At 37.2% G+C, this 26,326-nt stretch overlaps 1 protein-coding gene across 4 annotated transcripts in view; it reads right to left on the reverse strand.

Moving 5' to 3' along the window:
* The window catches only part of EEA1 (early endosome antigen 1), a 67,078-nt gene that overhangs the window by 17,913 nt on the left and 22,839 nt on the right, over positions 1–26,326 (reverse strand). For 3 of the 4 annotated variants that reach the window (XM_015858081.1, XM_015858064.1, XM_032443882.1), the window contains 16 exons: positions 25,494–25,533; positions 24,594–24,701; positions 24,385–24,506; positions 22,677–22,832; positions 17,200–17,316; positions 13,482–13,820; positions 10,199–10,348; positions 9,128–9,247; positions 8,691–8,894; positions 7,925–8,125; positions 6,920–7,033; positions 5,577–5,730; positions 4,089–4,230; positions 3,173–3,503; positions 2,056–2,157; positions 470–664 (listed from right to left, as the gene is read on the reverse strand). In XM_015858081.1, coding sequence (XP_015713567.1) covers positions 470–664; positions 2,056–2,157; positions 3,173–3,503; positions 4,089–4,230; positions 5,577–5,730; positions 6,920–7,033; positions 7,925–8,125; positions 8,691–8,894; positions 9,128–9,247; positions 10,199–10,348; positions 13,482–13,820; positions 17,200–17,316; positions 22,677–22,832; positions 24,385–24,506; positions 24,594–24,701; positions 25,494–25,533 — 2,595 coding nt within the window. The remainder of the gene's footprint in view (positions 1–469; positions 665–2,055; positions 2,158–3,172; positions 3,504–4,088; positions 4,231–5,576; positions 5,731–6,919; positions 7,034–7,924; positions 8,126–8,690; positions 8,895–9,127; positions 9,248–10,198; positions 10,349–13,481; positions 13,821–17,199; positions 17,317–22,676; positions 22,833–24,384; positions 24,507–24,593; positions 24,702–25,493; positions 25,534–26,326) is intronic. The other variant, XM_015858077.1, reaches the window with a different exon arrangement.

The following is a 26,326-nucleotide window of genomic DNA, read 5'->3' on the forward strand; positions in this document are numbered from 1 at the left end:
AGCACATGGCACGCAACACAACATTCTCTCATGTTGGAAGACATTTGAACTCCTTCCACTATGGTTTATGAGTTTCATACCGTCAATCAGATAAATTCTTTTGGTATAATAAAAGAGTTAGTTTAAAACTCCATTCCAAAACACTGCAGAGTTTGTCTAAAGTGCTCTCACAAAACTTTCTACTGCTCTACAGGAAAAAAGCAGCTCTTGCTTCATAGCATCTTCCCAAAGCAACATAAAAATGTTCAATTTAGTCTTTTTTACCAATGCACTGAAACTCAGCTCCTACAGAAACTGTATATTTCAGCATCAACCATTTAAGACCTTGATTCCACACCCTTATCTTTCTCTTTCAAACACAACTACAGTAAATACCTGTTTATCACAAAGACATCAGCATAAAAGTTGCAGCATTTATCAGATAAACGTATATTAATTTTCTTACAGGAGTATGAGAGGCTGGCCTTACCTTTTCTAAAAGGGCAGTTTTTAATTCAGCTTGCAGCGTTTCACCATGCTTTTTCTTCTGCTCAAAAGATTCCTTTATCTCTCTCAGCTTTCCCTGAAGATGCTGCTCACTGTTCTCCTTCTCTTTCAGAAGACCCTGAATTTCCAGTACTTGCGCTCGTGTTGAGTCAAGTTCTATTGACAACTGCTTAGAAATCTATATTCAAAAATATTAAATAACTGTATATAATTTTAATTTAAATCATTATTTATACACTTAACTGCCAGATTGTATTATTCAAAAAGCAAACAGACAAATTCACAAATGAAAAACCAGACAAAGCTGTTAAAGCTGAAGATACGGCCTCTGGCTCATCCCCCAAAAGACTGCTACAAGTTGGGGAGTGTCCCTTGCTTGTAACCTGAAAGGTTACAAAGCCCTCTTCTACATTCCTCTATGCATCTGCCAATTCCCTCTGTACCAGGCAGTATCTTTCCTGTGAGCCAGTAGTACACTTGTTCTTACATTTTTAGATAACCTGAAGATTATTTGTAGTAGAGTTTCCAAGGATGCATTATTTCTTGCATACAGAACCAGACCATCCTATGGTGTCACTGCTACTAGCTCCTTCTTCAGAGCTGGATAATAAAGAACACTGACAACCAGCTTTAAAGAATACCTATACCACAAAGATAACCTCTTAATCTCCTACCCTTAGGTCACCTCTGATCTTTTTTTCCCATTCAAAATTAAAAGCAAGCAGCTTTTTGCAGCCAACAGTGATCTGTGTTTTCCTGCTGCCAGCTGTAGCAGATACCAAACTCATCCTCCTGCACTCGCCACAGAGCACCACAGTGCTTCTGCCCGAACAAGAGAGGAGACAGAGTAGCAGCAGCAGTCATAGAGGAAAGGTCTGTCTGTGAGTATTACATTTACACATCCACAAACCCTCTTTCAGGCAGCAAGAATCCACCACAGTTCAAAACATGCTCACTGCTCATTATGCTTTTCTGGTTCCTTCAAGGAAAAGGTGACAGTTTAGGTAAAGAAATTCATTAAAATGGACTTGGTCTTCAGCTTACTAGATGAACTAAATGATTTTGTCTGAATGCTCATCTTCTAAAAAGTTCACTTGGTCTGTATGAAGCCACAGACAATTATAAAGGTTTGCAAAAGCAAATAAATCCTCAAGAATATACGACAATTTCCTGTAAACCACACGTGAAACATTTGGATTAGGCAACACAGTGATGCCTAAGCTGAAAACAGATCTAAGGATATAAGATAAACAATTCTATTGTTCACAGAGCATAAGTTTGAAAGAATATGAAGGCACGGTCATAAAAATATAACTGTTTCCATAATGAAGAAACTGCAGGGCCAAATTGGTATGTTTAACACAGATAAGTAAGAGCAGAACCTGTATTTTAATATACATCTAGGAATTTTTTAGTATCACTTTATTCTAGAGTCCCAAATGTGTTACAATTTGAAAACTGCAACTCTTTTGCCCTCAACAATGAGAACATGAGAAACTGAAAATCAATCTTTTCAACATGTTATTACTCTTTTCTTTATTTTTCAAACTTAAAAGGCAGACAGCTTACCCCCTCCTCTTTTTCTAGCGAGTTTTTCAATTCATTCCTCTCTTTAGCTACAGACTCTGACTGTACCTGGAGCTGCTGTTTTACTTCTTGGTAAGATTTTTCCTATAAAACAGAAGACACAAGCAAATATTTCTGGGACTTACTAAGACCAAATGCCAGCTATTTTCGTAAGAGCTACAGAAGCCTTTACAGAGAATGTTTGTGGTTGGTTTTTTTCCCAGTGAAAATGCCTTCCTCCTCAGTTGTGGACACTTTCAGTTAAAAATTCCAGCCACTAGCAGTGAGAAATCTAACCCAACCACTGCTGATAACATATACTTTTAAGGCAGCTGTGCGTCATAAAGATATTCTGATTAGGAATAGTCTCCATGTAGAAGCTGCTGTTGGCAGCCTTCTTATGACAAGCACTGGGCTCATTTCTCTCTCAGGACTCAAAATTTCTTTATGTTCTAAAACTCATGAGCAAATACATTTACAAGATTATTATGCAAGCAACTACGTTCTAAGCACTTAAGTCAGTGACGAGACTTCCCATGATTAGAAGCAGAATCTGGAAAGTCTAAACTCGGGAGAAAATCCTTCAAGCTTTTAGGAAAAACAAATATTTAAGGAGCAGTAACTAAAGTAAGCAAAAAAAAACTTATCTTAAAAAGGCAAAGGAGGAAAGGAAAAAGTGTTATTTTTAACTAGGAGCAGATTTATTTTTTTTTATAGTGTAGAATAAAAGTAGCTACACATAGGTTCTGGGAAATGGGGACATGCAAGATATTTGAATATTTATTGATAAAGTCATCAGTTGTATTACCAACAAAGCAAAAGGAGGAAGAAGAAGAGGTGTCTTTTAAGGCTACTCAGAGCCTATTCTTCTTACCATAATACACTGTTTGGGTGAAGTATTTATTATTATATTGCCATGTACAAGACTACTCTGAAACTCAAATAATACTACTGCTCATATATACTCTTAAGTTAGGCATCTCCCACAAGTGCCAATACAATGGCACGAATTAATTTCCATGCAGTCTCATCTTATATACACTATTTTCAGTCAGAAACCTGTTTTAATATCAGACAATAAATACTTCAAGCTTAATGTGTAATGAACAAAGCTACTAACCATTTCTGCTAGAGCTGCTTTTCCTTTCTCTATTTCTTTTTCTAATTCTTCCTTCCTTTTTTTGAAGGATTCGGAATTTTTGGAGAGCTTCTCTTTGGTAGCTGTAAGGTCCTTTAGCAGAGTTTCCTTCTCTGATTTCACCTGTTGCAGCTCTGATGTTGCTGCTTGCATTTTACAGTCTAATTCCTTGAGTTGTTTACTTGTATCTTGATGTGATTTCTCAAGATTTTTTTTGAGGCTGGCATTTTCCTCCTCTCGCTTTGAAATCTGCTGTTTGGCTTGTTCAAGGGCCTCAGATTTCTTCTGTAAATCCAGTTTAGCACTAGACATACTGCAAATACAAATCAAACAGAGAAAAATAAAAAAATTTTAAGTTGTTCTTCACAGGTTCTGTTTTATCATTAAACACCTCTACTTAAGAATACTAACTAATAACTAATTCAAAGAATGGGCATTTTTTCTCTCCAGTAAAGACATATCAGCAACTCTAAACACTATTTTGAGATGGATATTTCCTTCTTCAAATACTGTGAGCAGGAACTACTCCTTTGCCTCTTATGCCAAAACCACAAATTAATCTTTGAAAGATACAGAGCTATGGATACTTCAAGATGAATCTTAGTGCTTCAGACAGTTCAGATATTTAACTGACAAGCATGGTGAATCAACTGGAATGCACTGAATCACAGTCGTGACTGATTCACATGAGATGATGTGGCAGATGGTGTCTGTATGGCAGGTAAAGTGCAAGAAAACAACTGGGACCTAACTCAGATCTCCTAGCAGAGAGAATACATCACTTTTATCTATGATTTTACAAAATTACAGGAGGGAAGAACAAAATTTCAAGTGTACTCCAAACCACTCTAGTTCTACATCCAGCTTCAAAAAGTACTACAACACAGGGAACACATACACTTCTCTTTCTGCTTCAAGTTGTTTATTCAGTTCTGCTATTCGGAGGTCTAAGTCTGTAGATTGCTGTCGCTGCTGCTGTACCTCCTGAAGAGCTTGTTCTTTGCTTGCTTTAGCATCAAGAATGTCAGCCTCAAGTTTCTGAGACAGGAAAATAGAAAAGTTAGAGCCACTGGAACACAACCAATAAAACAAAAATAACAGCAAAAAGCAGAAGTCATTTAGCAGTATTTACTGGAAAGTCCTTACCATAGAAAGCAGTGACAACTCTCACACACTATCCATCTCTTTCACTAGTTGGCCACTTGCCCTTCATTATTTAGTTCCTGCAATTCTTACACTCCCTCAAAAGCAAACTACTTTGGTAAAACATTCTGAAATCACCTTTAAATTAAATGCAAACAGTCATTTCACTGCAAAGTGATAAATAAAACACAGACATCTTTAGAAAGCCATATACACTGCTTGGCTTTGAAGCTAGCTTCTCAGCTACCGACAGTTTCAGCAGTTTCAATTGACCACTGATTTACATAGCCCCAACTCTGACATTCTTTGTAACAACAAAGGCATGAACTACAGCTATACAGAAATCCTGCGCTCATCTAAAAGAGGGTTTATTTTGTTTTGTTTTTAGAAGATATTTGTTTGTCTGTATAGAATACAAAGAACACAGCAATCAGGTACTGCTTAGACTCTTCCAACACACTGGCTATTTTAAAGGCACTTCTACTTTTATGCAATGCTCATAATACAAAATTGTCAAGTTCTTCTGAAAAAATTCCTGAGGATTTCTGTTGTTTGTTGTGTGTTGTTTGTTTTTTTCTCCTTTTAAATACCACACATTCAACTGGAATAACACAAAGAATGGTGATGACATGAAGACTTTTACACACAATTGCATTCATGTAGACAGAATCAACAACAGCGCTCAGTTTCACTCTTCAGCTACCAGGGACCTCATCAAATCTTGTGTAAGTAAACAGTGTATTCCTCCTAAGTATTTGAGTCTATTGGTTTACTTGCAAAACTTTCGCAAAAGAATTAATAACACAAATGAAAGCAGGTAGAACAGCACATAAGCCAGGAAGAGCACCCTCTAGACTGCTGAAGGCACACGACACCACAAAAAATTCTGCAGTACTCCTAAGATCTCTCTATTATTTGGTTCCACGTATTGCAATTCTGACTCTCAAAAATGTTAAACATAAAAAAACACCAAAGTGTAATGTGTTCCCTCTCACAGCACTTTCCAGGCATAGAGGTTGGTAGAAGCATACTAAAGGAAAGTGGCAGTATAAGGGACCTTAGTGTGATATGCACGCCCAGAAGAGAACATGATTAAAGGGTCTATCAGTGAACACTGGTGAGAAAGAAAACCTACAGAAGTCACACTTCATATAATTCCTTCCCTGTAATCTGTGCACAGCTTTTATCAAATACCATCAAGCAGCAGTGAACATCAGTCTCAGTAAGTTCAGACACTGTNCCTTAAGCTGTCCCTCTAGCTCTTCAGTTTTCTGTTCTAAATTAAGACGTTGCTCTTTGTAGTCTTTGAGATTGGCTTCCAGCTGAGCACAGTATTCCTGCTTGTCATTCAGCTTAGCTGTAACCTGATCCAACTGAACACTGACCTTATTTAACTCCTGAGGTAAAATAAAAATAAGAGGGTTGTTAGCTTCTAAGTAGCTTCTAGAAACGACTCATGTCCTTTGAATATATGCTTTGAGTGATCTAATACATTGAAATTAAAAAGGAAAATGATGTTTCCTTTTTAATCTGAGAGGCAGGAAATTGAGAGGGAAAAACACAAACAAATTCTCTTTGTTAAATACGTCCCTCACAAACTTTACAGGCTATGAGCTAGAGCTTAAAAATGCGTTTAAAGTTATAAAGAGATGAGGAACTGTTCGTCATGCTCAAGATCCTGGAGTTAATACAGCAATAATTAGAATATAACACAAAACCTAAGAGAAAACTTGATGTCTCCCAGGAATGAAGCAAAACCGAAGAGGAAAGCCTGCAGTATGGGAACAGTAAACTCTCCACACACCAAAGATCATTTCAGATCATTGGTTCAACATAAACAATGTGATTTCCATAGGAGATATGAACACGTTTGCCTTGTAAACACTAAGATGACAGTTACACCCAAGCTCCTTACTCTCCAAGCAAGCTCATTTGTTTAATTATTAGTTAATTATGTCTTTAATTAACAGGTCCAAAAAGACGTCTTATGTTTATAGCTATCAAATACATTCCCACCCAAACATTGGTGCCCTTGGAAGTGCTGAATATTTCTCCTAAGATGACAACAGCATAGATTCTAATAATGAAAATATTTGATTCAGCACCTGGTGGAATGCTATAGTTGGATTAATACAAACTAAAACATGCAGCTTTAACAACCCTCATGTCTTTCTGTCAGCTGGTATGCAGATAATTTTTTCTGAAGAAAGATTTGATTTTGAATTTATCTGAATCTGTAATACAAGTTAACAGTTTTCAGTTGAACCCAACGCATTATATAAACTTTTCTTTTTCATAGCATACAAGTTCAAATTGTACTCAGATACCACAGCTGAGACCACAAACCATTGCTGAACATACAGCAAAGACTGGATATCCAAGTAATTTCTTTACACTGCAAAATGCCCATATGGTCCAGATTACAGCAAAAAGAACAGAAAACACATCATATGGTTAAAATATCCTAGATGATTATTTCCAAATGCATAGTCACATATTTATTTAGTTTGTAATCAGACTATTCTTAGGTTTGTAAGTAGATTTTTAGGTAACATAGGAACTTTATGTTTGCGTGTTGCTCATAACCTGTTGTTTGTCTTGCAGTGCGTGCTGGGCGGTGTCCAGATGATTCTGAAGGTCTGCTCTTTGAGCAGCTTTTGATGCTTCTGCTGAAAGCAGCAATTCAGTTTTTGCTTTTACCTGAAAGACAAGTTCTCAGGGTCACTGACTACTGCAGCTTGCATTTTTTCTGTTACAGAAACATTACTTCTCAAAAGCTATAGTGAAGCTCGTATCGCCTTAAAAAGCAGATGCAAGAGGCCATAAATTACTGTCTTAGTGATGAAGTCTTGTTGAAGAACAACTGAGATATTATAGCAAAGTCCAGCAAAAACATCACAGAACAGTATAAGTTACTAGACCTGCTCAGAAACTGAGTAACAGTACTTAATACAGTGTATTAATCAAACAGTGCAAGGTGTTACAAGTGTATTAATTTAAAAAAACAATATCTGCCAAACTTCTGATCAAGATGTTGTTTATTCTTTGTGTTACCTGAACACCATCAGCTGGTTTCAGCTTAAGCAGCACTTAACTGTACAAAAGTCCACACTGAGACTATAGTCAGGAATTGCCTTGTTTCATTCAGTTAAATCGAAAACAAGGCAACTTTTGTTTTATTTTAGATAAAAGCTACCAGCACAAGAAATTTCTATGCAGCAGCAACATCTTTAATAACTTGACAGACTTTTTCAATCTGATGCACAGAACCTAGGAGTGATAACAGCAGTTTTGTGGATGATTAACCACTACAAATACAACAAAAGATGCTTGAAGACAAATTTTCTCAACTTGATTATGAATTCCCACTACCACAACCAAAAACTACCTACCCAACAAAGAAACAAAAATCAACCTTACTATCTATTCCTATTCTAAATCCACTTACATTTTCTGCATGTTTATCTGCCTTATCTTCATCTGTAGGTAGAAACACATAATTTTTTCCCAGATTGATTTGTACACTCTCCACAGAGAATACAGAAATTGGGACAGGATTTATCATTGGCAGGCAGCATAGAGTTCCATTACCTGTACATCAAGTTGTGATACTTTCTCTTTACTTTCATTTAGCTGGCTGCTCAACTCAGTGATATTGGCTTCCAGAGAGAGCACCCGGTCTTGAGCAGCTCTTAGGTGTGCCTTCTGCTCCTGCACTTGCTCATGCAAATTCTCTTGGGCTTGTTTATGACTTTCTGATTGATTCTTCAGCTTCTCTGTCAGCTGAGTTACCTGTAGTGAAAACGGAGGTAAACAAAGTCTGTAACAGAATGACCAAAAAAAGTCATAAAACTTTGGAATTCTAGGATGTCTTATCACAGCTCACTTCTAACTTTAACTATTACAATAAAGCTATATTGTACAATATCAGAGTTTCAATAGGATATCAGTTAAAATGGAAACTAAAAGGGACTCACAAATTTAGCCTTACTGTAACAAAATCAATAACTGAAGAAACAACAGATGCAGACTAGACTGAATTTTGGTATAGAAAGCAGGAAATAAACCTCTTTTTTAAAAAGAAACAAACACATATACACATCTAATATTTTTAAGAGTACATTGTTAGTATACGCATGTAGGCAACAACTAAAAATTCTCTCCTCTGCAGGTAAGCCACCAAAACACACATATCCTCTGAAATTTAGGTAAGAACTTTATAGTATCAAAGAAAAAGCAAGATGTAGAAAAGATCAACGTCATATTTAACAAGAGAGGAATAAGAGAACTAAGACACGATGATGTGCATCACAAACATGATGAGAAAGAGTAGAGAAACAGATTTCTGAATTCTTACCTGAATTTGCAATGCATGATTTTTCTCTTGTAGCTGGTTAAGAACTGCAGTTTCTCCTTCACCAGCTTGAATTTTTGCATACAGATCCTCTCTTTCCTTTTCAAGCAGAGAGATATTTTCCTTACTCTTTTGAAGCAAGGCCTCAAGATTTTGAATTTTTTGGTCCTTATCTCCAATTTGTCGTAGTACTTGCTCCAAATCATTCTAGAAAATGGCAGAACAGCTTCCTTAATCACAGCAAACTTAGATGTTACTCCTAATGCATAAAATGTTGGATACACGTATTAAACACCCTCCATATATATTCTATTTGAGATTTACACATTAAGCTATCTGAACTACTTCAAAGTCCCATAAGCCATTTTTCCATCAAAAATATACTGAAAATAACGAAAACCTGAAATATACTTTCATGTGAGGCTGTAAAAGTAAGTCACCTGGGCTTCTCGTAGTTTTGATGTTGTGTTTTGTTGAAGTGTCTGCTGTTCTTGGTGCTGTTGTTTTGCCTTATCTAATTGATGTTGCAATTCTGTGGAATTTGCCACTTTTTCCTTTAGCTGGGAGAAAAAAAAACTAATGAGTAAGCACCATTCAGTATTACAATAGCATTCAATTTTTATTCTAATGCCTGCAAAGTCTACTCTAAACAAGAATATATGAAAATTGGTATAAAAACAGAAGTTTGTGAATCTAAGTTAAAGAACAATAATCTAACTCAAGCATTTCTTATTAATAGGTGAGATCCTGAATCATAAGTGAAAACTATGTAGCTTTCAGACATATGTATTTTAGTTCTCAAAAATATAAGAGATAAAAAGAGATTTTAGTATGTTTTTTTTTTCCAACGCTTGTTAAGATGTAACATGACTGATAATTCAGGTACCTGTAAAGCAACATTATTGTTATTAGCAGTTTTAGTAGCAACTTCAGTTTAGTAGTCTCTCCTCTTTTATACTAATAGCTTTACAAATTCTGACAACATACCACTCAGATATTTGGCCAATCCCCATAGAGGTAGCAGAAAATCAGCAACACATACAAGACACTCATTAAAATAAATGAAAATTAATAAAAGCAAGCAATTTCTACCCATCTACCACACAAAATTCATTAACTACCAATGAGCTGCTGTGTCGTGTTCACATTTTTTTCATGGAGAGTTTTATCCCACAACAGTATCTATGCACAAAACATTACCTATATGTGCTCAGGTACACCTACATCTTTCCTTCATACAATTCTTACACAAAATTCATCAATGTAAAAGGAAGATCTTTCTTTTATCTCCAAAGTACCATGAGCATACATGCATGAAACGAGTACTGACTTACAAAATCTGCAATATAAAAGGTATTTAGGCAGATTTTGACAATTTCATTCTAAGACTTCAACAATATTAGCCAAATAACATAAAGAAAACAATCTATAAACTGCAGCATAACAACATGACTATATACAGGCTATTATCAGAAACAGTATACATAAAAGTTTGCAGAAAATACTCCTACCTGTTCTTCAGCTCGAGAAAGCTTCAACTGAAGATCAGCCACCTGCTGCTCTTTGTCCATCAGCTTTTCACTAGAGAGCTGCCTCTGTTCCTTAAGCCGCCCATGTGCTTCCCCTAGCTGGCGCTCTGTTTCTAGAAGTTTACTATGCAACTGCAAAATAAAAACATATAAAAAGTTATCCATTCCTTCAGTCAGTCTTTAGCCAATTTAGATTCAATTTTGCCATGTTTGACCAAGATTTTCATTACTTGGAATAAAACAGTGGCATCAGCTCCTGAATTCATGCAGATACACCATATAATGCAGAAACAAAGTCACATCTAGGAATAGCATCAGCTATACTAGGATAAGTAAATATTCAAAGTAGTAGGTAACAGGGACCTAGAAACATCCTCATTTATCTAGAGAAACCCTTCCACACCCATTACAAAGTTTTAACAGAAAAACAAATAGGGCACTCTTTCAAGACATAAAAATTATTGTGTAAAACAGCAAAGCTTTAGAGTGATCTCACCTTATGTCTCAGTCACACAGACTTAGTGGCCAGAACACTATGCCTTTACCCACTGCACTGGCTCCAACAATGCACTGTTCTGCATCACTAGGCTTCTAACTAGGAGCTGTTAGTTTGATCTAGGCGTTCATTCAGTGCTGAGAAGACATGCATGAATCTTCACTGCAGTGTGTACACAGTAATTCTGGTGGCTTATATTTCAGCACCTCCCAGCAGCAGATCCTAGGTCAGGGATGCACTCTTCCAGACAGACATAAAGCTCCCTTGGAATTTTTGGGGCTGTCAAAAGCTGTACTGCACAACTCGCTGTTAGAGGAAAGCCTGTTCTGTAAAATCAACTTTTCTTCCCTTCAGCTTACATCCAAAGGTTTTGAGTTATCTCCTACCTACTTCTACATTAACAAATTTATACCTAAACAAATGAAAGTTCCACTTGATGCAAAAACTGGGAGTGATCCAGTCATTGCAGCACAGCAAGACATTTCTACAGGTATCTGGATTAGTGAGGCTTGCTTTCCTATAAATGTGCATCCAAGATCTTCATATCGTCCACTCTGTACATTCAGGACCTCCCTCTGATATCACAGAATTGTAGAAAGGCTAGGGTTGGAAGGGACATCAAAGATCATCCGGTTCCAACTCCCCGCAATGGACAGAGTTGCCAACCACTAAATAAGGAACTAGATGAGGCTGCTCAGGGCCCAGCAAGCCTGGCCAGGAACACCTCCAGTGATGGAGCATCCATAACTTCTTACTAATACCCAGGCAAAAGACAGCATGACCTCCTTGCTCACTGCAAGTTGTCACTTGTTGCCTGGCTGGCCATACCATGCACACTGGCTGGCTGACTAGCAGGACAGAAACAAGAAACAGGGCTCTTGTTAACACCAAATCCTGACCCCAGGCACAGAGGGGGTGAGGCATGAAAACAGACTAAGCCTCTCTCCTTCACCTGACTGCTTCCACAAAAGTGTAATGCTGAAAAACCCAACACTGAAGGCCTTTTAATCATCTGTCAAAACTGACAGAAGTCACCATACAGTACAAAAGTTACAGAGGATAGAGGCAGAGAAGCAAATGCTTTATTTTCTTAGGAAACCTAAATTATATGCCCACCACCACAAGCACTGCAAATGAATATTAGTATTTTTGAAGGACTTTAAGCAAACAGAACATAAAATCCAACATTAACTTGTATTACAGAATACAAAAATCAGATTTAGCTGTAAAGAAGTTTCTACGCTTCAAACAACATAGAAAGATTCAAATTTTCCTTAATAAGAGTAACAGTATATAATAGCAGCTACATTTCTCCAAGACTGAAGTAGTCCTTATTTTCCTATTCCCATTGCAGTGCTGGAACCAATACCATCATCAGAGCTTCCTTCCATTGTGAAGATCACTTCCCTTAGGTCACTCAGAGTCTAAAATATACAAACTTAAGCAGTGCTCAGAGAGGAGCACGTGCAACTGAAAAACTACTGACTCTTTTCCAAAACAAATGCAAGGCAGAAGCAAAATACTGGTCTGCCTTCCTTGAGGATGTTATACAAGCTTCCATCCATTACTTACAAAAGTACTACACATCCTCATATCTGCCTTCATAAGCACTGTTACATTATGTCAACATAAGCTACTAAACTACAAGTGAAAAAAGGTAACTCCACGGAAGCAGTATGTTAATAAATAAGAGAAGTTTGGTTTCTCCATGACAATAGTTACTGAACTCTTCTTTGGAGGGAGGGAGACAGGAAAAGAAATTTTTGCTTGATTTCACTCCTAATTTTATACCATGTGTAAACGCTTTCTTTTCCCTGCTATTCTATTACAACACAATTCTAAAACCCATCCTGAGATGCAGCGGCTTGTTTAGGTTTTCTCACTAAAGTCTGATTTCCTTCCCAGCAATTTCCCTAGAGAAATGTGCGAGGCCTGCATTTCCTTTCACAGCAACTCCTTCAGCCATGCATCATTCATGATCCTTCTCCATCTGTCTACCTCAAAACTGAATTCCAAAAAAGTCCTTACAGTCTGAACCCAGATTTCAGCTCTAGTTCTTGGCTTTCCTTCTGAAGCTTGCATATGTGTTGCCTAGACAGACTGAGGCAGTTTCACTAAACAAGGATTCCTAAGCAGATGACTAACATATCTCTCCCTTCACTCATCACAAAAGACTCCGTGAAGAAGGAAAGACATTTTGAGGATGTAATAAATATATAAAGTTTTGCCAAGTCACTGTTCCTCCAAGATAAGTCATGCATGCACAGGTTGCAACTTAATCTGTTTCTGACATGTTCAAACAGTTGAAAGCTGAGAAAATATTAAAATCAAGTGCATCGTCCTAAAGTAAATACACATATGTATTTTTCCTTCTTAGGACTGGACATTACTCCTGATACACAAATATTTATCAACTCTAATATATTACTCTCCAAAGACATGAGAAAAGAGAGTTAAGACCGTCTTTGCTTCTATTGAGAGTTCAAGCCAATCAAAAGGATCCAGATACAGCAACATTTAACAAAGAAAAACAAAACAAAACACAAAACAAAACAAAACAAAACACCACTTCCACCACTCTTATCACAGCTTCCTATTTTTGCCCGTTCTTTTTTCACTTCTCTAAGGAGAAGAAGGGATTTATTCAAACACAACTTACCTACTTGCGTACTCCTCTTGACAAGAAAAAGCACAGTTAAATAAAACCTAACAGGCTTGTTTAAGGAATGCTCCCAGCAGTAATTGTCTAGGAGGTTTAAGGATTCTTACCTGACTGAGCTCACTCTGGAGCTGCAAGCCATGCTGTTCTTTTTCCTCTCTCTGCTGTTGGAGCTGCTTACATTCTGCTTTAAGATGCTGGTACTTTGTCTCTACTTCAGACAGTTCTTCTTTAAGTTTCTGGCTTGCTTCTCCCTTCTCACCTAGCTCTGTCTGTAATCTCTGTATTGATGCTTCTGATGCAGACAGCTTTGCCTGCAGCTGTTGGCAGTCCAGGTCCTTCTGGTGAAAGCTTGCCTGAACGTTCTTTTTACTCACAGATACCTCATTGTGTCTTTCTTCTAGCTGGCTGTACTCCTGCTCCTTCTTCAGCAGCTTCTCAGTCAGATTCTACAAAGAGAGTTATACTGCAATTTAACTGCAATTCTGCTTACATCTATTAAACATAATATTCAAATGTTTCCCAAGTGCTGATGCAAAACACAGCAATGAACTCAGGCAGAAGCATTATTAAAGGAAATATTGGTCTCTACTTCATATTACATCAGTTAATTTTGAAGCCCATATAGCACACAGTTACACCAGGAAATGCTGGTTCCATATTCTCACACAAATCCATCTCCTGTTTGTGAGAACACCACATGAAATCTGTTTGTGTATCCTGAAAAATCAATTGCTTTCCCTGAAATTTCAAATTCTATGTTCTTACAATTACCTTCGCTTGGGGAGAACACACACCGACACACACAGACAAATTAAGAAGTTATTTAGATAATTTTCAGCTATTACATAATTTTAACCAATTTTCATAACTCAACCAAAACTATATTCTAATAGAATTTAAGTACCTTAATTGACAATATATACTTCAAAAATGTTTAGGTTTTTCCACAAGCTTAGCTGCAGCATTAACTAGAATTTCAAACATCATCAAAGATGACAAAGAAGCCAGGAGAACCATTTCTATCTTCTACAGGCATTTGCTGAAGCAAATTCTTTCTAAATTCTGACTGAAGTTTGGTCATTGTATTTCAGCACTTAGGTAGTATATTTTGAAATGTTTCTTGAAATACAGAGACACCTGTTGCTGTTACAGGTAAGCAGAAGTTTTTTGTATAGTGATATCTAAACATATAAAATGAGAAGAAACAGAATGCCTAAAGAACACAATGAAGTCATGTGTTGTCCTTACCCTGATGAATTCAGTGACAAGGCTCCTACTGCTTTGAATCTGAAATGAAGTTGCAATTCCCTTTACACTAAAGAAAAAAGGCCAACCAGGATTACTGACATTTATACTAAATGGTGGTCCTGAAATACCAACACACCACAGTGCCTTTTTCATCAGAACAGGATAAGGCAGAGATAAGCAATGAGTACTACTAGTACTTCATCACTAGATCCACCTATCACATGTAGATATGTCAGTGATATGTGAGCTATTTCACCTTCTCAATACAAGTTATTCAAAGGACAGCCAAAAGCAGTAGCCACATGTGGTTCAAGATGATGACACTGAATTCTATGCTACTCTTTTCCTCCCTGGTAGGTTAAACAGTACAACAGGGAACAATCATTTAAATCTGCAAGGCAGCGTTAGCAGGCTACAACCCAGAGCCTCCACCTCTGAAAGATTAGCAGCTTCTGCAGTCTCATGTAGCTGACAAAGTCACAGTCACTGCCACACACTCAAGAGGATGAGTTACCTTCATGTGTGACTGAAGTACACCAGAAAACTTGACAACACATACTTTGGCAGCTCTGTGGCCTCATTCAGCTTATATCAGTGGACCAGTAGCATTTTCTGTTTCAATGTGTGTCCCAGCTACATCTCAGAAAAAGGGATATATGGGCACAAATCAGCTGCCTCTTTCCCAAGGCTTGTTTTCCAGCACACTACAAAGCCCTGAGCCTTCCTACCTCACAAGATACAAGCTGAAACACAGCCCTTTTTTTAATGCTACTCCATGGATACATGCACAAAGAACATAATATATATGTGTGCAGTCATAGTGAATAGGCCTTAAAGAATAAACACTGTGGTAACTGACTGAATTTCAAAACGATTACAACAGTAGAAGGTTGGAAACCAAGCATTTTTCCATGTAGATAACGCATCACAACCTTCCTGAAAGAGAACAAAAGAACCCATATTTGATGGGTTTGGAATTACAGCAAGTCTTACATGTCAAGGTATACAATACACTGCTTTTTTCATGCTAGATCTCTTCTGGGCCACATGCCATTTCTGGCCTCTAAAGTAATGCCTGGCTGTGCAAAAACAAGCCAGGCCCCATAATTACAGTGTTTTGTAAGTGAAGGGAAGTCAGTTCCTGATGGTCACAGAAAACTGATCTTATGTATTTGTCATCTGCTCTTCTCAGTATAACTCCTGAAAATAAAAGGAACAGCCTGCTTACTTGCTTGAAGTTGTATGTGATCTTGAAAATTCTGTGTCAAAGTACTGAAATATCTTCCTGCATTGCAGTGAATTACAAAAGGACATACACAGCAAAATGCCAGGTACTCTGTCCAGCATTAATAGCACATCCTACCTCCCTGACAGCTTGTTCAAGGAGCATGCCCTGTTCAAAGGGGGAGCAATTTCTGTTATTTGGGAAGCCAGTCTCATGTCTTCCAACTCTAAGTCCAAGTCCTCCAATGCCAGGATTCCTTGGTTAGCATATCATAAGCTGCATAAAGAGGAGGCTGTAAACTGCTTTTAGTCACTGAAACTGAAAGAAGTAGCTCACTGCCATTTCTGATCATATTCATCAATTGGTGTTTGGCATTAACCTGACATAGCAGAGGAGTCTCTCAAAGTATGAGTACTTCATTCATCAGTCTGTTTCACTTCATGTTGTTAACTGAACAGCAACATATTCAGGCAAGTTCTCTGTGCTCTATAGCAATAATTTTGCCAAAAGCTTGATTAAGTGTTGTTACTCTGTGGAAAAGAGCAGCACGACAATTCTCACCAGCTCAGTCCTGCAACTGACTTTATTAGTCAAATCAAGAATCATCCTATCAAATTTTAATTGCATCCTATTATATGTTTGTAAATGCATGCACTGTTTGGTCCACATCTTTGCCTTTCCCCCCTCACTCCCCATGACTGGCGAGATTGCTGCTGAATACGTATATAATGTTCACAACAACACAGTGTTATACATACATACACACAATACACATATTTTTCCTTGTCTCCTTTCATTTCTTACAAATACATATAAAATACAAAACGCACCAAGTTCAGAAGGCTTTAATTAAAGCTCTCAGTGATTACTTATCAGCTGAGAAGCTTCTGGAGTTTATTTCAGTTTTCTATTGTTCATCATTCTGATAAAAGGCCAGAAAATATGATGCCGGTACAATCAAAAAGTGAACGAATTGGAAGACAAATACACAGAGCTCATCTTCTGAATGATAATTTCTGGGAACTGTCAAAATATTTTGATGGGTATTGCTTTGATCTTTGAATGAGTGAGATGGCAAAACTGTTAATGCTCACATATCTTTAAACTGCAGCTATTAGAAACCTGCAACCATAACACCCTTAGGAATTAAACTGAAATGTACCAATATCACTTAAAAATACTTTTCATTTGTACATTACAAAATTCCTCAAGTCAAGCAAGAAGGGGAAAGGAATTCTAGACTTCTACAACACAAAGAAGTATTTTGTTACAGTCTTCAGCATTTACTAAGGCAATGTGTGGTTTTCATTTTAATGTGAAATGACAAATGTAGGAAATTACAGCATTCTCACCTGGTTTTTCTGTTCTACCTCCTTGACTAAACTTTGAAGTTTTTGAAGCTCCTGAACATACACAGCTACCTCCTGAGGTCCTTTGGCAAGTTCAGCTCTTAACTGATTAATGGTAGCCTAGACAGATGGACAGAAAATCCGTAATTAAAACAAAATTTTGCATAACCCAAACAAAAACATCCTTATACACATTAAAAACAAAAACACCATCCACAAACTTATCTCAGAGAACTATCAGCTACAGAAATACCAATGATTTCCCAGCTGAGATTCATTCAAGACTAAAATTGCCCCAACAGAAAACGCAAGGTTGGGCCAAATGAAAAACCACAGCATATTACCCGTTAATCACTATCACAGTTCTAGCTTGAGGTGAAGCCCTCACCACCTCTGAGTCACTGGGATTATACATACCAGAATAATGTACTAGAAAAGGCAGTAAAAGTTTCAAGCCTGGAAAGTGATGCAAACCTGGTGTGTGACTTTTGGATACGTTGATCTTCCAGGTGAGTATAATCAGGGTAACAAATGCTAACCCATCAAACAGGATTGGTACACAACAGAACAGATTAAGGACTATATAGTATTTGTATACAGTAATGAAAGCAAACCAGAAAAGCACTTTGGATGGGTAACAATGACTGCCCCAAAGCACACTGTGCTGGAGTTGATGACAAACACTATCATGTATTCTAGTTACTCTGTGAACATTCCTCCTGCAGACTTCTCATATCTTCTTAGAAAATTGTAAGAATAAAAAATAATTTTTAAAAAATTTCTAACATCTGATCGCTCCACATATAATTGAAAATTGTAGATACTGATCTTTATGCTGGACAGCAAAGGTAATTGCTTTTAATAGAAGGTTAATGAATACTGAATAATAAAATATATTTGTAGCATGCTACTCAGAAGCATAAGTACTTCTGGGAGTTCTACTTGCTATTAATGCTCTGCTTCTTTTTGATAAACACACTGAAGAATAGTTTCCTTGCCTATTTGTAATACAGAAAATAAAATGCTCTGTATGAATGCATTCATGTTGACTACATCATTTCATAACGACCTTTTCAAAGGTTTTCTCCTACTGTTTTCAAAAGAACAGATTTCAGCAAGAAGAAATAAACACTACATTCAAGAATGGAGTATGGCTACAAAAATAACATTGTTATTAATACTGACATTTTGTAATGCTGTTCTTTACATGGTTATTTTGTTACAAAGCTGTTAGTGAAAATATATTCTGGGATCTGTCTTGGGTAGACAAACAATCCAGGATATTCTTAACAGTTAAGAACAGTTAAGAAACAGAGCATGGATATTTCGCAGGTGAGAGAATATGGTGCAGGAGACATCCAGAAGCTAAGGTTACTACTGCAACAATTCAAACTAGAACCATAATTTATGTGCATTTCTCTCAATCACAAATCAAAGAAATGACTTATATTTCATTCTTAAAATAGAAATGTATGATGGACGAATATTCATTCCTGGTGCTGTCTGGCTGATATGTCTGAGCAATTAATGAAACTAACCACATAGGAAAGCATTAACAACAGCTTAATATTATCTTAATACAACAGAAATCTAATGTAGCAATAGCAAGCTTTCAAAAAAAAAATTACCTCACATTTAAGCATCTCCATTAGAAAGCAGAAAAAAAAAAAAAATAAAAGGAGTGGATAAAAGATGGAAATGAGCAGTGACAAAGCCATTAGTTGATATGCTTCCTCAAACTTGTTGTCAAATATTGCCTATATTGCCTATTGCCTTAATGTGGAAAAAAAAAATAAAAAAAATAAAAAATAAAAAAAAAAAAGAAGAAAAAGAAAGAAAAAAAAACAGACAGACCTGGCTTTATGAAATTTATCCATAATATAATCTACTAATCTGGCCTAGGGTTTAATACTCTAGGCACTCAACACAGCAATCTGTAGGAACATTTATCAGATACTGAAATAAATCCCAATCTGCAGAAACGCTTAGATCTGCAGCAGTGCAGCTGTTTTCATAATTTGTTCGCTATGTAGAATTCCCTATAGTGAGAAACCAAACGTGGAATGAGTATCTCAGAACAAACATTCATCTGGCATAACTGGATGCCACAGTTTAAGCTGCAAGTCTGAAATAAAGCATAATACTCAACAAAAGGAAAAGAACACACTTAGGCCACAACTGCAGAGCTATGCAATTATTCTCATGTTTTCTTTCTCCTGCAGCATTTAAAGATACTCATAAAGAGTTAAGACAATCGTTGTTACTCTCTTCACCCAGGCCACAAGTCTATCTCATTATAAAGAAGCCTTGCTGTGGAAATACATATATATATGTTACCAGTGTAATGGCCTAAGAATCACTTAACGCTTGGTCTTAAAAGTGCAAAGATGAGATAAAACATGAGCTAACTTTTATGCCCAGAACTGCGCCAATTTTAACAAGACACGACTTCCATTTCTTGTTCACCCTCTGGGTGAAAAACTTTCTCCTAATCTCTAATCTAAACCTCCCCTGTCTTAGTTTAAAAACATTCCCTCTTGCCCTATCCCTATTCATCCTCATAAACAGGCATTCCCCCTCCTAAGTGCTCCCTTCTAGTACTGGAAGACTGCAATGAGGTCTCCCTGGAGCCTTCTCTTCTCTAAGCTAAACAAGCCCAGTTCCCCCAGCCTTTTCTCATAGAAGAGGTGCTCCAGCCCTTTGATCATCTTAGTGATGCTCCTCTGGACTCACTCCAAGAGCTTCACATCCTTTCTGTATTGGGGGCCCCATGCCTAGATGCAGTACTCCAGATGGGGCCTCACAAGTGCCAAGTAGAGGGGGACAATCAACTCCCTTCCCCACTGGCCACCCCTTTTTTAATGCAGCCCAAAACACAGTTGGCCTTCCAGGCTGCAAGCGCACACTGATGACTAATGTCCAGCTCTCATACACCAGGACCCCAAGGTCCCTCTCCACAGGGCTACTCTCAAGGAGAATCAGGTTGCCACTGCTCACTGCATTCTTCCATGCAGCAACTCAGTCCTCTCTGGTTCAGTCTACATATTGATGATACTGCACAGACATATGATATTATCATAATGACACTGTAGTTTATACTCTTTCCATACGTGTAAGATTTCTAAGATTGTTCTGGGAGCAGCCGGGAGCACTGTGCAGCCTCCTCCCCTAATCTGCCATTACTTGCACCAGAAATGAAAAACCATCACCATTTGTCTTTTTTTCCTGTTAGAAGCTGCACTTTAAAGTGAAATTTTAATACAGTTATGTCAAAACTTAAGTAGACCTTATTTGAGTGAACAGAAGCAATTCACGTTACTGTGTTTCAAGATTGCAGATTTTTGTTATGCCTACATCGCTCTGTCACTTTATCTTCACATAAAAACTAAATACAACATCCAAAACCACAGAGACTACAAAGATAGTGTTTTGAAACAAAACTTAATTCTGCAGCATAGTTGTGGGATTTCACAGTTAAAACCAAATTACAGTTATGCGGCAACTTACATAGCCACATAACCACATTGCATTCATGACTCCAACTATGACATTCCTTCTTTCTTGTCAGACAAAGCTCTGGGCGTACATAATTTTAACTTGAAGACAATGGTAGAATCATGCTTAGTACAAAATTGTAATCTTGTACGATTCCTAGAGCTCCACAGATCTGTTGAAGAGTTCATGGGAAGGCAGGAGGGAAAGCCCTAAGGAGTTCAGAATAACGAGGGCAGACCTTCTCTAAAGCTCTGCGGTGTAAATTAAGAAACAGAAGATAAAACTGCAGTTCTGAAATCTAGGGCATGTGAAAGCCCACGATAACAAGATGCCAGAATTTCTTCACACTCAGAAGTATCAACAGGATGGAGGATACAACAAGTTCTACAGGAGCTCTAGGCATGCCCTCCTGTAAAATAGGGTATTCTGCATGGAACCAGTTTCACCAGGAACTACAGTTCTGTGTTGTTTTGCTGGTCTTTGCAGTCATGTGGGACAACAGAAAAGGGAGGCACAAAGGTTTCAAACACAGTTAACAAAGCCTTTCAGTGTCAAATTGTTTCTTAGTAAAAATATACTAACCAACATACTAGTTAGATGCAACAACACTCTGCAAGAGAATTCTTATGCAGGTACAGAATCATCAGGTCCCCAGTAGAACAAATTGTGTTAGATAACCTTCTTGGAGATAGTGTTTTTGTAAGGGTTTCTTCCCTTGCTACTATGGCAAACAGCATGAAACACACTTTAGTCAGGAGTGTTCTAAGACAGTTCCACAACAGGGCAGTCTGAGGAGTAAGGTTCCACCTAAAAGATCCAAGTTAGAGCTGCTATACTGCTTCTTCTCGTGTCTTCATGGAAGTGGAAACGTACAGAGGTGAAAAAGCAGAGGAATCAAAACCAAGAAAACCAAACATCTGTTATGGGAGAATTTCTTAGTTTTCCATCCTTAAACATAGAGTTATCATCAACTGTATATACAAGAACAGCAAAAGTGGGCAAATGCTTTCAAATCTCTTATCATCAATTTTAGCATTCTTTCACTGACTCAGCCAAAACAGAGGAAAGCCTTAAGAAAGTAATTCTGAGAAGAAATCCACATTTTCCACAACTTAAGTAAACAGTGAAGTTCCAATTTACAGAGGGTATGAATTGAAAATATTTAAGATCAAGAAAATATAGAGAAATATATAGGGAAAAAAAATTAAAACAAAAACAGTAACTAACTTTGGAACAAGATTTTATTTTCTATTTCCTACAGACTGCAACAGCAAAGGGATTAAAACTAGAGTGCTGATACCTGAAGCAGACTACAAGTGACACACTGACATATTGACCCTAATGCTATGGTGAAACCTGGCAACCAGTCAACCTCTTGTCTAGTAAGTAACAAGAAACATTTAGAGGCCATTATTTAGCAGATCTGGGCAAGAATGGGGAAAGATTTATATCTTACTCACAGAACATACCTACAATAAATAATAGCTGTAGAAAGGCTCCCAGTAAAAGTATAGTAAAAGCTATATAAAGGAAAACCAGATAATAAAACCCACTGAGATTTTAAAATCTTCAGTAAGTTCAAAAGTTATATAGATGTTATAAGAATATTTAAATTATCTACTTTTTATTAATTTTTCTTATGTACCTTATAACTAGCATCCACTTGCAAACACCTGGACTCTATTACTAAACTAAAACCATCATTTTGATTAACAACTGTCCTTTATCCACATGAAGCTCTAAAAGACAAATGATATCTAAAATGATAAACAATCACACAAGCACTGCTCTACTTCTCCCTCTAAGCAGAAACTGCACAGTTATACTAGATAGTCTTTAGCTCTGTAGTAACTTTTCATGCCAAGAAAAGGTTTCGCAACAAAAAACCTGGGGACTTTTCCAAGTGTCAATACTGACAGAATTATGCAATGTACTGTAATGAACAGACACACCTCTCAGGTATCATCTTATGGTATGACTATTACCTCTGAGTTTGCCTGCTCTGCCTGCAAGTGCTTGCACTCATCCTTCAGCTTTTCAGATTCTCTCTCACGTTCCAAAGTCATTTTGTCCATCAGCGTCTGAACTTGGACCAGTTCCTTTTTAAGAACAGCCACATCTTCCACTCCAGGCCTTTGTAGCTGAAAAGCAGATAAGTAGGAGTGAGCTACATGATATTCATAGATATACTTCCAGCATTAATTTCATGTCTAAAAATCTTTCAAACTAAGTTACAGACAACATGAGACAGACAGTATTATGGCTGGAACAACAGAACAAACTGAATAATGTACAATTCCTAAAGAAAATGGGTTTTTAATGTCTCATTGTCAGGTTTTACCCACTAAACACTGAACAAGTTGACCCATTTCAACCAAATCTGACAAAAAAGAATAAGATCTCAAAGATCAAATTCCTTTAATTTTCATGTAGGAAGATAGCTAAGGGAGACCACTAGGAGAAAACACTGAATTGACAGGGAATCTGCACAATACATTTATCTTTAGTTAGAATTCTGTAAGAAGTTGGTTATATTAATTTCCACTACTCTATGGAGCAGATTATTTTTTGTCCTTCTGTAATACACATAAGCCTGTCTCATGACAGAGACGAATAGGAATTGACTACAGACTTAAAACAATGCTGTCTCTGAAAACAACAGGAACAGATGAAAAATGGGTAATTCAAGGAGATATTTTTCAGGACCTGTCAAACATACTTTACATTAGACATATAGTTGAAACCGCTAGTAATTACATCTGAAGTGCTAACAAGTCGTTCCAAGGGAAAAGCTATGGAGGAAAGGGAGAAGGAAGGCAATACTGGGCATTGAAGAAAGAAAAGTAAGTGCTGGCAGCTAGAGAAAAAGTAGTGGAAAAAAAAGGTAGGAATGTAGAAGGAGAAAAGAAGACAAGAAGTCAACTAAACAGGTGGAGGAATGTACAGGTCCAGTGCCTGGTCAGGACCAAGAGGAACTCATGAGTATTTGCCAGCAGCTGACTACAGGGAAGAAGGTAGACAAGTGCTATCCTGCTGTCATCCAGAGCGTGTGCAGTAGAAGACAAACAAGAAGTTAGGAAGTCCTTTAGCAATTGCTCTGGAAGCAGCATGACTACTGAGTCACTGAGATCGCTCCCTGAAGCCAAGTCACCACGAGCCAAAATCCTGGAATACACACACATCAGTATCATCAGCCAAGAACAAGATGGTAAACATTAACATAGGCACAGTGATGACAGCTGCCAGCCCTTTAGCCACCATGCCGCAAAACACCGCTCCGAGCACTCCTTTATGGACACAGCTGTCCAGGGACAGGCACAGTGTAGCACCTCATGGAAAACGAGTCATCTTAAGACAGCTTCTGAAGTCAGTGATGGCATTCACCACTGAAGGACTGACTGCATAATACATCTAGAGCTGTAATACTCTGCAAATTTCCTCAGGTGGAGCATCAAACAAGCAGATTATAAAATAACATATGGTAAATTTTAATACACAAGCTAGTATACAATGGAAAAACATTAAAAATTTAAATTAGTAAAACTAAGCAGAAAGAATGGTATTATAAATTTCTTTTTAACCCTCAATCAGACGTCTGCAACATCAACAGAGTTAGGCTACAGCATTTGTTAAGGAAGGCATATGCTCAATTGCCTGAAAATAACAAAAATATTTATAGCGTGATATGAATACCAGCTCTGTCTTTAAGTCTTCTATGGTACTTCTCTCCTTCAGTAGTTCCTGCGTTAGGTTTGTCATTTTCTGTTCTGCACCTTCCCGAAGGCTGATTTCTTCATCATACTTTGCTTTAAGATCTAATTAAGAAGGAAGTTGAATAAATAATCACTTGCACAAGTTGCACAAGTAGAGAACAGAATCAGACCACATATTAGCATACTTACCCACAATTTCAGTGGCCAGTTGTGCTGCTTTTTGCTCAAATAAGTCTTTCATTTGTTTAATATTAAAATTTTCTACTTGGATCTCTTCTAGTTGCCGCTCTAATGATTCTATTCCCATAAAAAGAACAGTATTACTTCCTGGGATAACTAGGATAAGGTTATACAGTCACTAACAAACTACAGTAGATAAAAAATCTAAGTTCACTTAGATAATCCAATTAGCTTAGTAAAGTGAGCAACTTCATTGAAGATTCTACAAGCATGACACTGAAACCTATCACTAGCAGAGTACTATGTAGGATTAAGTATGTACTAGTTTTCACCAGTCACTAATAACCCTTGAGATTATTGTTAAGTGATTAAAAGTTCTTTAATCACAATCAGTCAGATCCCTTTTGGACACGTAAGGAAAATCTTATTTCATGGGTGCCTAGAGAAAATGAAACACGAAGCAAAAATTATTGGCCTGAAAAACAAAAGTAACAAAATTCATTGGCTTCCTCGCTAGCAATTAGTACAAAAGAGCACTGAATGAGACAAGCACTGACAAATGCTACAGTATGAATGTCAACAACCATGGTCTTTCCCAGCAGAAGAATTAAATGCTTGAATGTATGAAATGATTAAAAACATGTTCAAAACTATTAATGAGCACTGCTTTTACAGTAAGAACTCCTTTCTCACTTCTACAAATTACAGACCCCAAGCTTCTGTACATTTCTCCACACTATAGCTGTCGTAAGCACTTGCAATGAGCTTTCCTCAGCAATAGTACTTTCACAGAAGGTGAAGGTCTTTAGTTTAGCAAAAGTGCTTTTTCATTAGTCTAAAAGCTACCCTAAACAAAACTCCAGAGATTCCAAAACAGTGCAGAATTTAATACAATAAAAGGTTAGCCACCTGTAGACGTAGACGTTGTCAATCCATCAGTCTTAGAATCCTTAAGAAAACAGAAGGACAAATGCAACATTAGACAAAATGAATTAAAATTACTACTTCAAAAGTTCATCCCACTTTTGGAAAAGACAGAAATAAAGACTTGTTTGCTCACAGTAGTACAAATTTCCAACAGTTATATCTGGAAGACTGGAAAAAACCAAGACAATTTTCCATTTCTTTATTGCTATACTACCTAACTCCCAGACCTGCAAGACTTCAGAAACAAACCCCTCCCCTTCCTTATCCTCAGTATTGAAATATGACCTAAAACACAGGTACATCTGAAAAGGCACTCTGTCAGAATGTAATTCCCAATGTTTATAACAATCCAGTATTTAAGTAGCTCATAGTACCAAAAGAAGTGTTTCCCTACAGACAATGTATTATAATTTGTCTAAAATTGTTTGTTCAGTTCATTTGGATTGTGAAATATCATTCACATCTTTATTGTGAAGTGAAGTCACACTACTTACTGGCTTCCTCCCTCCCGTTTTTGTTCATTTGTTTGCTTTTTTAAGGGTTTGGGGTTTTTTGTTTGATGGTTTTTACAACTAACAGCCCATTGCCCTTTCTCATATCAGGTAAAACAACACATTCAAACTGAGTTCTGAATAAGCCCAACAGAAAGATCTGAACTTGCAGTAAACATTACCGTTACCCACTCAAGCATTTTTCTTCAGATTTACATGGTTAAATTGTAAAGAGACAACTAGCTTTGTTTTCAAGAACATGTCAATATTCAAGTCATGGAACTAACTAAATCAGGCCACGTGCCTTACAAAAAAGGTATTAAT

This window comes from Coturnix japonica, chromosome 1, assembly GCF_001577835.2.
Source record: "Coturnix japonica isolate 7356 chromosome 1, Coturnix japonica 2.1, whole genome shotgun sequence".
In the NCBI taxonomy this organism is placed as follows: domain Eukaryota; kingdom Metazoa; phylum Chordata; class Aves; order Galliformes; family Phasianidae; genus Coturnix; species Coturnix japonica.